General features: G+C 36.4%; 1 protein-coding gene and 1 pseudogene across 1 annotated transcript in view; one reads left to right on the top strand and one right to left on the bottom strand.

Annotated features, from left to right (window-relative positions):
- LOC105994154 overlaps positions 1 to 6181 on the bottom strand; it is a 49361-nt pseudogene extending 43180 nt beyond the window's left edge.
- The window catches only part of Col5a2 (collagen, type V, alpha 2), a 132585-nt gene continuing 126167 nt past the window's right edge, over positions 6014 to 12431 (top strand). Inside the window, exon 1 of the mRNA XM_013027576.1 lies at positions 6014 to 6344. Within this exon, the coding sequence (XP_012883030.1) occupies positions 6248 to 6344 (97 nt within the window). The 5' untranslated portion in view covers positions 6014 to 6247. The remainder of the gene's footprint in view (positions 6345 to 12431) is intronic.

Genomic DNA, 12431 nt, shown 5'->3' with positions numbered 1-12431 from the left:
ATAAAAGGTAAAATTACAAACATTTCTCAAAATATAAAATAACTAAAACATAACTAAATAGATTGTTGAATACTCACATTTTGAATGTTGAGGTCAATTTAAAAATTTCTAATATAAAAATAAAGTATGTCTAATTATGTTTATGTGTATAAAATGTATATATATAAACACTAAGACAGAGCAACATATTTATAAAGTTTAAATATAAACAGCACTTATAATAAATCAGTAGGCATGTGTGTTTATTTACTTTGTAAGATTCGATGACACATGATCATATAAAATACTGTGTTACAAAATGAACTCCAAGACATGGTAGCAAGAAATTTTTGTTTCTGTTGTCTTTTCCTTTTACCTTGTTGGTTAGCTTGTTTGTCTTTGGAAGGATAAGGGGGCACAGAAAAAGTGGAAGAAAGGGTGAACAAATATACCAATGTTACTCGCTAGACACTATAAGAAAAATGAACTGTACATCTTGTGAGAGGAGATGGGAGGGAAAAACTGGGAGAGAGCAAGGGGAGGGGTTACAAGGTTCCAAAAGAAATGTACTCATGGGCTGGGAAGGTGGCTCAGTGGTAGAGCACTTGCCTTGCATGCCTGAGACCCTGGGTTCGATTCCTCAGCACCACATAAGGAAAAAGCCGGAAGTGGCGCTGTGGCTCAAGTGGTAGAGCACTAGTCTTGAGCTGAAGAGCTGAGGGACAGCGCCCAGGCCCAGAGTTCAGGCCCCACGACTGGACCCCCCCCCCCAAAAAAAGAAATGTACTCATTACCTGACTTATATAACTGTTATTCCTCTGTATATAACCTCTACAATAAAATATATGTACAATTTATGGGAATATTTTGCATAATTCTGTTTTTGTTTCCAATTGTTTAAAAATGAATGAAAAATTTTAAACTAATAAGCATTATGTAGTACTCTGATCATCATCCACTTGTCAGGAAAAAAGATTGGGTTTAGTTAAGGCTTCAAACCTGGATCTAGTCCTTCCTTGATGTATATCTAAATGTGAATTATTTAGTCTCTTCTAACAGCATCACATCTATAAAACAGATAGCAGTGCAGATCGACATGCAGAGATCCATCTAATAAGTTACATGGTCTCCTCCTGCTCTATTACTAGGTTACCTTCCTTCATTTACCAGGACTATAATTTTCCCTATCCTCAGAGTTAACATATGACATAATTATTGTGCTCACTGCTGAATCTTTCATGTTGGCATGTTTTTAAATTTTTATCAAATAATATGTATTCCACAATAAATACTGGCCATAAATATTGAAATACTGTCTTAAATGTAGGGAGCTTTCAAGAAGGCAGGAGAAACAGATGTGGACAGATGGTGTGATGCTAGAGACATTTGCAGACATGCCAGTCATTTTTACTCAGGAGCAAGATAATTTATCAGGGAGGCAGTGCTTAGCTGTATCATCCACTTAGTTGGAAGAGATGTTTTTCTTAGTTTTCTCCCTTTTTTATAGCATTCTCAGTCCATCTGCAATTTTATTTTCACAATATATCCTAGATCCCACTGTGCTTCCTCTAGTCTGCCATAATAATCTCTTATTGAACTACAAGGGCTAACTAGCTACTATTTCCCCTTCTCTCTTTTGCTTCTTTATAATTTATTTCTCACCTATCACCCATATTTTTAAAGAAAACAATAAATTAGACATGTGATTTTTCTTTTTTGTTTTTCATTGCAATTAGAAAAAATCCAAACTATAAGGTTTTAATAATAAGCCCTCTGTTCAGTCATATATAATACTAGGTATAATAGCTTTCTTTCTACTTATTCAGATGCTTTTAAAGACCTCATGATAAAAGAAAAGATCTTAGATTATTTAGGAGGGATCAATCTATCCATTTTCATCCTCAAAGAAGAAGGTATTTTCTTCAGGCTGTGGCAGCAAGATCATATATGAGAAATGCCATGTTGCTAGCTTGAAGAGGAAGAGCTCATGAGACAAGAAGTAGAGAGGGCCTCTTAAAGCTCAAATCAAGGAAACAAATTCTCTCCTAGAGTATTTTTTAAAGGCCTGATGACACTGTTTTTCACTTGGTAAAAGCCATGCTAGATTTCTGGTGTACAGAACTATGAGAAAATACATTTTGTTTTAAGTCACAAAGCCAGTAATAATTTTTATGGCAACAATAGAAGGCTAAATGCATCACTCCAGGCTATTCACATTTATTGTTTCTTTTGCTCAGAAGACTTTTTTATTTCAGTTCTACAGTGACAAATAGTCTCTTAAATTTTACATTTCAGCTTTACTATTACTTCTTTAAATTAGTGTTTTCTTCCTGCCACTAACTCGAAAGCAACAGATGGCTTGTTTTTCATTTTGAAGTTTCCTTATTTATTTATTGCTGTTTATCTACTCAAGTTTTAAACTTCTTTTTTTTTAATCAGGGAACTTGCCTGTGTCAGCCACAGGGACATCATTAGTATCCTAAGGAGAGAGGGAAGATAAATAACACTCAGCAGATATTTATGTGAGGAAAGGGAGGTGGTTATTTCAGCCAAAGGTCCCAGTCTGAGTAAAACTGTGAAGCTGCTTTAACATAGCTGGGGGAAAAATCTATTCTCTATAGATGAGATAAGAGAAAAGAAAAATGAGATGGGAGTCAAATAGTAGGCATCTATTATTTTAAATATATCATTTTTTGTGGTTTATTGGATCAATCACTGGGACTCTCATGTATACCTCATACTTAGCCAGAAAATTCTCTACTACTCAGCTGTATCCCTAGTCCCAATCATCCAATGACAAGTATTTGGAATTTATTTTTTATCTGAAAGGCAAGTGTAGCAATTGAGTTGGTGACCAATTAAATGTGGGTGAAGAGAGAAGGAGGAGTCTCATCTCATGTTTCTCAAGAGGAGAGATTAGAGACTAGGAGCCTGATGGTAGTGGTAATTGGCATAAAGAACAATGGGACCTGAGTCCAATGGACCTGTCAAAGGAAGATGTTCAAAGTAGGCCCTTTAAAATAGAGATGTGCAAGTTCAAAAGGGGAGTTTTGACTAAAGTCATTAAGCTATAGATAGAATAAGGCAATGGAATCCAATAGTGAATATAGCACAGAATAATGGGCAAAAAAAATGGGGAGTGAGGGAAGTCAGATGGTACCACAAATAGGACACCAGAGAGCATGGTTAACTTTCTGAAAGGAATTAGCAAAGGAGGTTTGATGAGTGCGGGTCACAGAGGGTGATTTGGGGCCTGGGAAGCCATAGGATGAAAGGGTCTCGGTAAGAAGAAGAAAATAGAATATCAGACCATATGGAAGGGAAAGGAAGGTTTTTGCTGATTGCTCTGAATGTGGAATTTATAGTACAAGGAAGGTGGGAGAGGGGGGAGCGGGGTGGGGTGTGGTTGTGGAGCTGGGAGGGAAGGCACGGTAGGTGGAAAACAAAGGAGAAGGCAACAATGTCCCATAGGAAATGCACTCATTACCTTACTCATGTAACTGTGACCTCTCTGTACAACATTTTTACAATTAAAAAATGTACAAAAAGAAATAGTATCATCCTATGCCATCACATCTGCTGAATGCGCACACCTGGCAAGCACTTGTGTACATTTTCATTTTCTTAGTTTATAATGCAGGATCCTAAAATCAAACTTGGAATAAAAGCTCAAGATGGGAAGTATTTCACTACTCCTGACTTGTTTGCCAAAGATTTCAAAAGCTCAATGAGGAAGGGCAATAGAGATGCTAAAATATCTAAGATTTAATTCAAGCATTTTCTGTGGCCTTATCATACCACAGACTCCTGTTAAAATGAGAAGATATGATAGGAGAGAACTAGGAGAACTGCATTTCTTTTTTCCTTCTTGCTTTTCTTTTCTTCCTTTCTTTTTTTTTGTTGTTGGTCATGGGGCCCGAACTTTGGGCCTGGGTGCTGTCCCTCAGCTCTTCAGCTCAAGGCTCGAGCTCTACCTGGAGCCACAGCACCACCTCTGGCCTATTCTGCTTCTATGGTGTTGAGGAATCAAACCCAAGGCTTCATGCATGTGAGGCAAGCACTCTACCACTGAGCCACCTTCCCAACCCGAGAACTGCATTTTAATCTTCTCCAGATAAACCGTATTTAAATTAAGTCTAGAATAACTGTATTAGTAGACTCATAGTAACTGTTACAATAGTTGATTGTTAGATGATGGTCCAAGCATGCCCTGAGGGTTGTGTATGCTGACTGAGCTACAAATCTGCAGTCTTACCTTATCCTCCTCTGCACCTCCAGCGTGGAAATAGTTTCCAAATTGCAGATTCTATTAATATCTGTTATCTTTTTACATATGTAGAGATTCCTCACAAAATGCTTGAACATTGTGTTAACCTCTTGGTAGGTGGTGATGCTGGGTATCTAAAGTAGTGTTATAGTAAAAGAGAACTGAAAAATTCATATACTCACTATTGTTTTCCTGAATTCATTTATTGTACCAATACTCGCTTTGAATATTGAACAAGATGGAAATCATGTCCTGGCCTTCCTCAGATATGTACAAGCCAGCAGTCAATTGATTTTTTTCAGTCCTTATACTGCCCATTCATTTAGTGGGAATAAGGCAGCCCTGTGAACATCAGTGTGGTGGTGAGAAAAGTCACTGAAATGAGACATATTTCAGTGACAACTTATAGTTTATGATACAGGGTTAGAAAGTTAAAAATGCTCAGATAGTTGAACACTTCCCTGAACACTTCTCAAGGGACTTTAGCTGCAAATCTAAAACTTAAAGTCTTTCATTCTAATAAGTAATGCCTTACTTAAACGATTTTCACTTTTAAGTTCCTTTTGTCTAAACTCCCAGTGATCTTGATATTGTGGTTTATATTTCTTAGTTTCAGGTAAATTAATTTTCTCAGCATCTCCATTTATTCCTTAAAGATTATGGTCTTGCTTTTTTATTTCTTTGTGCTATCCTTTCTCTCTAGTATGTAGAGTAGTGCAAGGTACCTGATCAGTGCTAAATAATTATGAACTGTCCAGTCACCCTTGCTGTATAGACAGACAATCCATTCTGATTCTAGAGGATGAAAGGTAATCAATATAATAAATTATTTTGGATGCACTGAGCTCATTAAAGAGCTTGACAAACATAACTATGGCATAAAGTTTGTGAGTATTTCTCCTAAAGGCATTCACAACTGGGACTTTCACATCCCCTGTAGGGTTAATAACACCACAACCTCTATTTTTATGTAGCTCTTTGCAATTTGGAGCTTAGTTAATAGTATATTACTCATTTTAGTGTCACCAAAACCCATACACTAGTCACAGCAAAGCCCTTTTTTAAACAAGAAAATTGGAGTGCACAGAGATAAAGCACTATGTGTATATTTACAAAATTGGTGAGTGGCAGATCTAGGGTTGAACAGAACCTTTGTGCATCCAAGTGCAGTGTGCTTATTTCTCTACATATAAAACTCTCTGGGCCCAAAGGAATCTGTAGATATGGTCCCTTAGCAGGGATGTGGAAAGAAATACCAAAAGTTCTTTTTCTTACTATAGTTCTCACCTGGATTGTTACCTGGTCTCCTCAGTCTCCTCCAGTGTATGGAGGAAAAAAAGAACAACCTGAGAAGTGAGACCAGAATCCTTTCTTTGTGATCAAAAGAAAGGGTTAAAATGTGACCCTTCAAGGGATTAAGATGGAGAAGAGAGTCCTGAATTAACCTAAATGCCAAAAACTAGGCTAAAAGGCTGCATTTCCTTCCTAATGTCTTTTCCTAAACTGAATGGTGGAAAAGTTAAGGGGTGTGTGTCTGGGGGAAGGGTTAGGGAGGGGAGAATAGGACTCTCCCTCTAACAGAATTTCTTTTTTAAAAAAATGAAAAGAAAGTGAAATAAAAGTTTGTGTCTGTTTTTAAGCTCTATCTACGCTTGAAACATACATGACATAGGGAAAGTTCAAGGCACAGAGACTCGTGTTCTGATTTGGTTGTTTACCATCAATCAGACTGTTGCTTGGCAGACACTGGATGGTTATGAGCCTGAACAAGCTGAAAGGGGCAGGAAAAGAAGTGGAGGCAGCATTCTTCCTATTTAAAGCTGCATCGCTTGAAAAAAGTTTCCGCAGACTGTGGTGGAGCTGGTGCTGAAAAGGGGGCTTTGCAGAGGCTGCCCTGGGGCTGGTGCTGAAAGAGGAACCCCCAGCTGACTTCATGGTGCTACAATAACCTTAGAATCTACTTTTCACTCCCAGGAGGAGCCACATGTCTAATATTTAGATATGATGGCAAACTGGGTGGAAGCAAGACCTCTCCTCATTCTCACTGTTTTATTAGGGCAATCTGTCTCAATAACAGCCCAGGAAGAAGGCGACAATGGTGAGTTTGCCTCCCCCCCCCCTTTTTTCTTTTTCTTTTTTTCTTTGCTTCTGGTGTTTACTGTACGGTTTGGGTACTAGGTGGAATGTTAAGTTTCAGGAAGAGCGTGAAGAGGAGGCTCTGGTTTGAAGTTTGAGAAGGGGCTGTCGGATTTGCACCTGGGAAATGGCTCCTTAACACACCCGGGCTGTTCGCAAATCCTGAGATTCTACATCTGGGCTTGAGAGCTACTTTCTGGGAAAGTGGAACATCCGTACTTGCCTGAATGTGAGAGTGGGAAGTTGAAAAGTAAAGAGGACTGCTTAAAACGGAGCCCTAAAGGCACTTTTAATTAGATGAGGTCTGCTCTGTGGGCTGGAGCTTTCAGAGCAAGGAAAGTCTGCAGAAGCTGGCTTAGGGTGGGGTCTTTCTTGTGCGGGAACTTCAGCTGCTTCATAAAATTCTTTGTTTAGCAAAACTTCTACAGCCCCTCTGATAGCTCTGATTTTTCTTTGTCTCTGGGTCCTCTTTCTTGTCTCATCTCAGACTTTAACTATTGTTTCTTTTACCGTTTTCTTTGGCAATGTTTTGCTTACTGAGAAGGAGTCAAGTTTATTTCTCCATGACAGAGGCTGATGGAAGCCAGATTTCTTAAACATTGGTATTTTCCCACCCTGCTGACTTGATTATCAGGACAGTGGTGGTTCCTGGTTGGGTGGAGGGGGATGTAACTTTTTCAGCATGAAGTATTTTAATGGGCATTTCCCCTTAGACACAAGGATTTTTTTGTCTTCCCATTTTTTTAAGACAAATCTTGCCTAGTTTCTGAATTTTTATTCCATGTAATTTGCATAGTTTAGTGAGCTATATGATTAAGTATAACTGCATAGCTGCAATAGGTGAACCATTTGAATTGACTTCACTGATTTTAAATCCTTACTCTTGAGGGTTGGAATTTCAAATACAGACTGCTGCTCTTTACTAATAAACCATTATAGATATTTTTGTAACAAACCTTTAAAGTGTAGCACATTCACCAACTTTTATTGTCTTCCATATCTCTTTATCTATACATACATATATGCATATTTAACCCAGTCTTTGTATTTTTTCAATGAAGATATTTGTAAGATGAATCTGAGACCATAACTTCTAAAAACTTTTAAAGGGTGAAAATAAGAATCTGGAGATGAATGCTTAAGAATCTTCAGGAGTCCCATAGAGGGAGCACTTTCTAAAATCTTGCAACTTTTTGTTATTTTTTGGTTTTTAGAAAATGAGACAATTTATAAGAGGCAAAGTCTCTTGAGTTTCCTTATAATGGCATGGAAAGTAGGTATTGTTTGAAAAGTGGGGAAGATAATGGACCAGGAATTAGAAGTTAGGAAAAAGGTGAACAATGACAGACAATTATAATACAGAGAATTTACATTCCTCCCCTATTCACAGTGCCAACTTTAAAACTTTCAATACCACTTTTCTCAATTTATAACTGATGACTTAAATTTTTAAACTAGGGAAATAATTGGATTATATTAATAAGTTAAAGAAATATTTCAAAAGGTTTATAGGATAGGCCATATATTGGGATTTTTAAAAAATGACTCTATTATAATCTAGATATTTCTGAAAAAACAAGAAGAGTTTACTTTTCTTTGATATTGACTTATATAAACATCAGGAATGGGATGTTGTATTCTCCATCTCTGAACAAGCCCTTCTCCCCCAGGATATTAAGCAGCACAGAAGCCAGAATCCCATACTTCAGGTTTTTGAAAATATAATTTCCTGCACAAGTATTATAAATAATAAATTTCTCAACAAATTCATCTATATAAGAGAATGTATGTGATAAAAATTCAATAGCAATAAGACTTTATGGCCTAAATTAAGGATAATACAATCAAGAATTCCAGATATTTAGTGCATCCAGAGCTTTCTAACTTATAGTCTACTTACTTACTTCTGGTTTACATTCATATTGCATGGAAACTTGGAATACTTTATTATCCCTGCTCTGGAATATCACAAGCTCAAAGAAGTGTTTGAATTGAGAAATCCTATGTGGTTTGGTATTTGAGAAAAGTAAACTAGATAGATGCTTTAAAGTAAAGAAATAGCTAAGGTACAAATGCCAAGCAAGTATTTTTTTTTAAAGCTATAACTCACAGACTGTAATGTTTCCTTTGTGTGCAAAAATGTTCCTTTGAAAATGTAGAAACCTGTCATTGTATGTAATGTATATTATGTTTTTCCTTTTTATGACTTCAATGTATATTTTCCTTTCTTTTGACTGTGATTTTATCTGAAATGCAAAACATAAGCTTGGTCCCTGTATGAATGATAAAAGTAAGTAAAGTTTCTGGCATTTGGTGCCAAAACAATACTACTTTCCATTGAATGTTCAGAAGTAATTATTATTTATTTAATTTTTTAGTTAATGAGAAACTGAAAAGAGAAAGTAAGGAAATTATGTTTCATTTTAGTTGAACCTAGAAAAAAAACAGGGATTCAAGATGACATAATCACATTGTAAGGCATCTCTCTCTCTCTCTCTTTCCTTCTGTGGTGTGGTGTGGTGTGGTGTGGTGTGGTGTGGTGTGGTGTGGTGTGTGTGTGTGTGTGTGTGTGTGTGTGTGTGTGTTACAGGTTTTGGAAGGGCCCACTTTTGTTTGTTATATGAGAAAGTACTTGACCATTTACAGTAACTTTTATATTCATAAAGTCTAACATCTAATTATACTTGTTATGAGAAATCATACTTAATCTTAGAAAATGATCTTTGGCATGAATTGTATTTGACATCAGATGGACAATGGAAAGAAGGGAAAATGCAACCACGTACTGTAATGTCAGTGTTTCCAGCAGCCAGGCAGGAAACATAAACAAGTAAAGGAAGAGAGCATTTGTACTGGAGATAGTGGGGAATGATGGGACTTGTGGGGACTGAAGATGCCTTTTCACTTTAAGGACACAAACTTATGTTTTCAGAATGTATAGCAAGAGCCAAGTAAAATAGATTTTAGGGCCACATTTGGCTCATGGACCATAAATTTGCAGTACCCACGTTGCAACATGTCACTCTATTCTGGTACCAAGCCAACTTCTGGTTACTAAAAAGGGCTCAGAGTGCATTCTATAATATGGTTTCTTGCATTTTTATGATGTAATATTTGTCATCTATCTTGCTGTAATAAAACAAATTTAAAGAAGCAGATACTTAACACTCAGCACTACTTGGATGCCATCATTTTAAAAGAGACACAGAATGTGAATAACTTATTTATCCATAAATTGTTCTAAAATTGGTACTATTGAAGTAGATACTCTGGATCATGTTGACATATAATTTCTCTTCGCAGATATTTTAATTTAATTCAGGATGCATATAGTTTAAACTAAAAAATCATATGAAAAAACTTTTTCCTTATGCAAAAGATGCTTTTAAGTAGGCAGTAAAATTTGTACATTGGAAGTCATCAAAGACCCCAAATTTGCATTTCGCTACTTCTATCTCTAGGATATGGACTTTGATGTCATAATTTTAGGTAGCTGCTGGAGGCCCCATGCTACATATGCTTTCCATGCACCTTGACACTTCAATTTTTGGGGCACTTTCCCAACTACTATGTAGAATCCTTTTTCATGCTATTACTATACAGGACACATTATTCTAAGTGATCCAAGGCTCAAGTCACTCCCCATAATGATCATAGTCTTAACACTCTTTATTTTCAAACAGACCTTTATGCTTTGTAATTTTAAGTTTATTTATGATTGGCTAGAATTTAGTTTTATGGGTGTACAAATCTTCAAGAGAATATAGGATATTTACCTTTTACTTAGGCAATAGTTGGAATGTATTTTACTCACTGGAGTCTAGAAATGGCTTTGTTGATTTTTCTATACATACATACAATACAAAATGGTAGGCAAATAAGGAAGAACGAATTTTATGTTTGAGATGGTGCTAATTAGAAAACTGGGATCATGAGAACTATGGTGACAAAACGAGATCTTTCTCAATTACTCAGTTGGCTCTGGGTTGAATGATGCTTCATATGCCATTACTTGGCCTATGTGACAAGTAAAGTGTTTGAACATGAAAATTTCAGTCTCATGTTTTTTTCTTTGAGACCACAACACTGAAATAGTTAGATTTTCATATGAAAAATATAATAATATGGATAACAAAATTAAAATTCATTTTAATTAATGTATAATTTTGCACAGATTGTACAAGTGCTATTAGAATCAAATACCATGATATTGTTTGATTTTTTTATTCTCTATAATTATATCCATGGATTTGGAGGGATCATTGACAATAGGACATAAAGTAATACAATTTATAGATAAATGTAAGGTCTTTGAATAAAAGCACAGCTTAAAAATGTTTTGATTCAGAATAGAATTATTAAGAGGATAATGATAATTTAGCTTGTCCTTTAAATTTTTTCCACAACTGTTTTATGCATATTATTATGCATAAATTATATATAAGATTAATGAGCTGACTCATCCTATGTTTAAAAACTGCTGAGTGCCAGTGGCTCACGCCTGTAATACTAGCTACTCAGAAGGCTGAGATCTGAGCAGCTCAGTTCAAAACCAGCCCTGTCAGGAAAGTGCAGTAGACTCATATCTCCAATTAATTAACAAAAAGTTAGAAGTGGAGCTATGGCTTAAGTGATACAGGACTAGCCTTGAGCAAAAAAGCTCAAGGACAGGGCCTAAGCCCTGAGTTCAAGATCCAGGATCGGAAAATATTAAAATCTATTTTTAGAATTTGCATAGGGAGCAATATACATGTTGACAAATTTTGCCTTAAAGATATTAGACTGGCAGCTTCAAAGTTATATCTTATTTTACTGATTTATTTAAAACTAAACCTTTCAAAAGAAACCCAAATATTTCCATTTTATACTGAGTGTAGTGTAAATAAGTAATAGTGAACCAGGGAAATTCCAATGAAGCAATATTTTCCTTATCTACATCTTATCTTTTAGCAAGAAAGCAGAAATGTAAAACCTTGATCCAACCATCATGTAGGAAACATCTGGATTCTGGACACTGTTTTGTGAATTTTGCAGCCTACAGACTCCTTTAATCTCACTGGGCTTTTGCATTCTTTTTTTTTTTTTTTTGCTGGTCTTGGGGATTGAACTCAAAAGTTTGGGCAGTGTCCTTTAGCTTTTGTGTGCAAGCCTAACATTCAAACATTTGAGACAAGCTCCATTTCTGATTTGTGGGGAGTTAAGTGGTAATAGGCGTCTCTCAGACTTTTCCTACCCTGGCTGTCTTGGACCCACAATCCTCAGATCTCAGCCTCTGAAATAGCTAAGATTACAGGCATGAGCCATTGGCACCCAGTGGTCTTTGCATGCTTACCTAAAATATTAATGAAACAGCACACCCTTGATCAATCTGATAGGGCCTTAAGGGAATCATTGGAGAAATCTACCTACAGAAAATTTGAAGTACTTAGCTTCGGCACAGGGAGTCATTTCACAATATGTTCCAGTCATTTCAGGAACAAACACAAGTCATATGTTCTTTATTACTAATACTAAGTATTGGAATTGTTTAGCTATTCCCTTTGGGTTGGTCTCAGGTGATTTTTCTTGTTACCCATATCCATAGGGAACTTGCTACATCAATCTTGATTTTCCAATGATTCCAACCACTTCTCTTCTCTTTCTCCTTAGTGTATAATCCAGTTCAACTCTCTTCTGAGGCCTCTGGCTAACTCCCGTACGAGTCTCTATTTCAGCTTCATTAAAGGATCAGTAGTTTTTTTGACTGCCTCTTATATCTTCACTTCACCTGCTGTACTCTGTATTTGAATTTTTCATTTCACCTATGCTCATCTAGTAAGATGAGGATTCACATTGTGCATCTCTAATGGGTCCATGTCTCCTCAACTTAACAGGCTCTGTTAGCCCTGACCACTCTAGGTTTCCTAAACTTCTTTTTCTAAAAGCTCTGCTCCGTCTCCTTGACCTGAACCTCTTCATCTTTATCTTTATTCCCAATCCTCTTTTGTTCTTAGCATTTCATTCTTCTCAGAAAACATAGTTCATTGCTTGTCTCTGAATATCCTTGTTA

The sequence above is a fragment of the Dipodomys ordii genome, unplaced genomic scaffold (assembly GCF_000151885.1).
Source record: "Dipodomys ordii isolate 6190 unplaced genomic scaffold, Dord_2.0 Scaffold5, whole genome shotgun sequence".
NCBI classification, from domain to species: domain Eukaryota; kingdom Metazoa; phylum Chordata; class Mammalia; order Rodentia; family Heteromyidae; genus Dipodomys; species Dipodomys ordii.
This window is presented reverse-complemented; position numbering and strand designations above follow the sequence as displayed.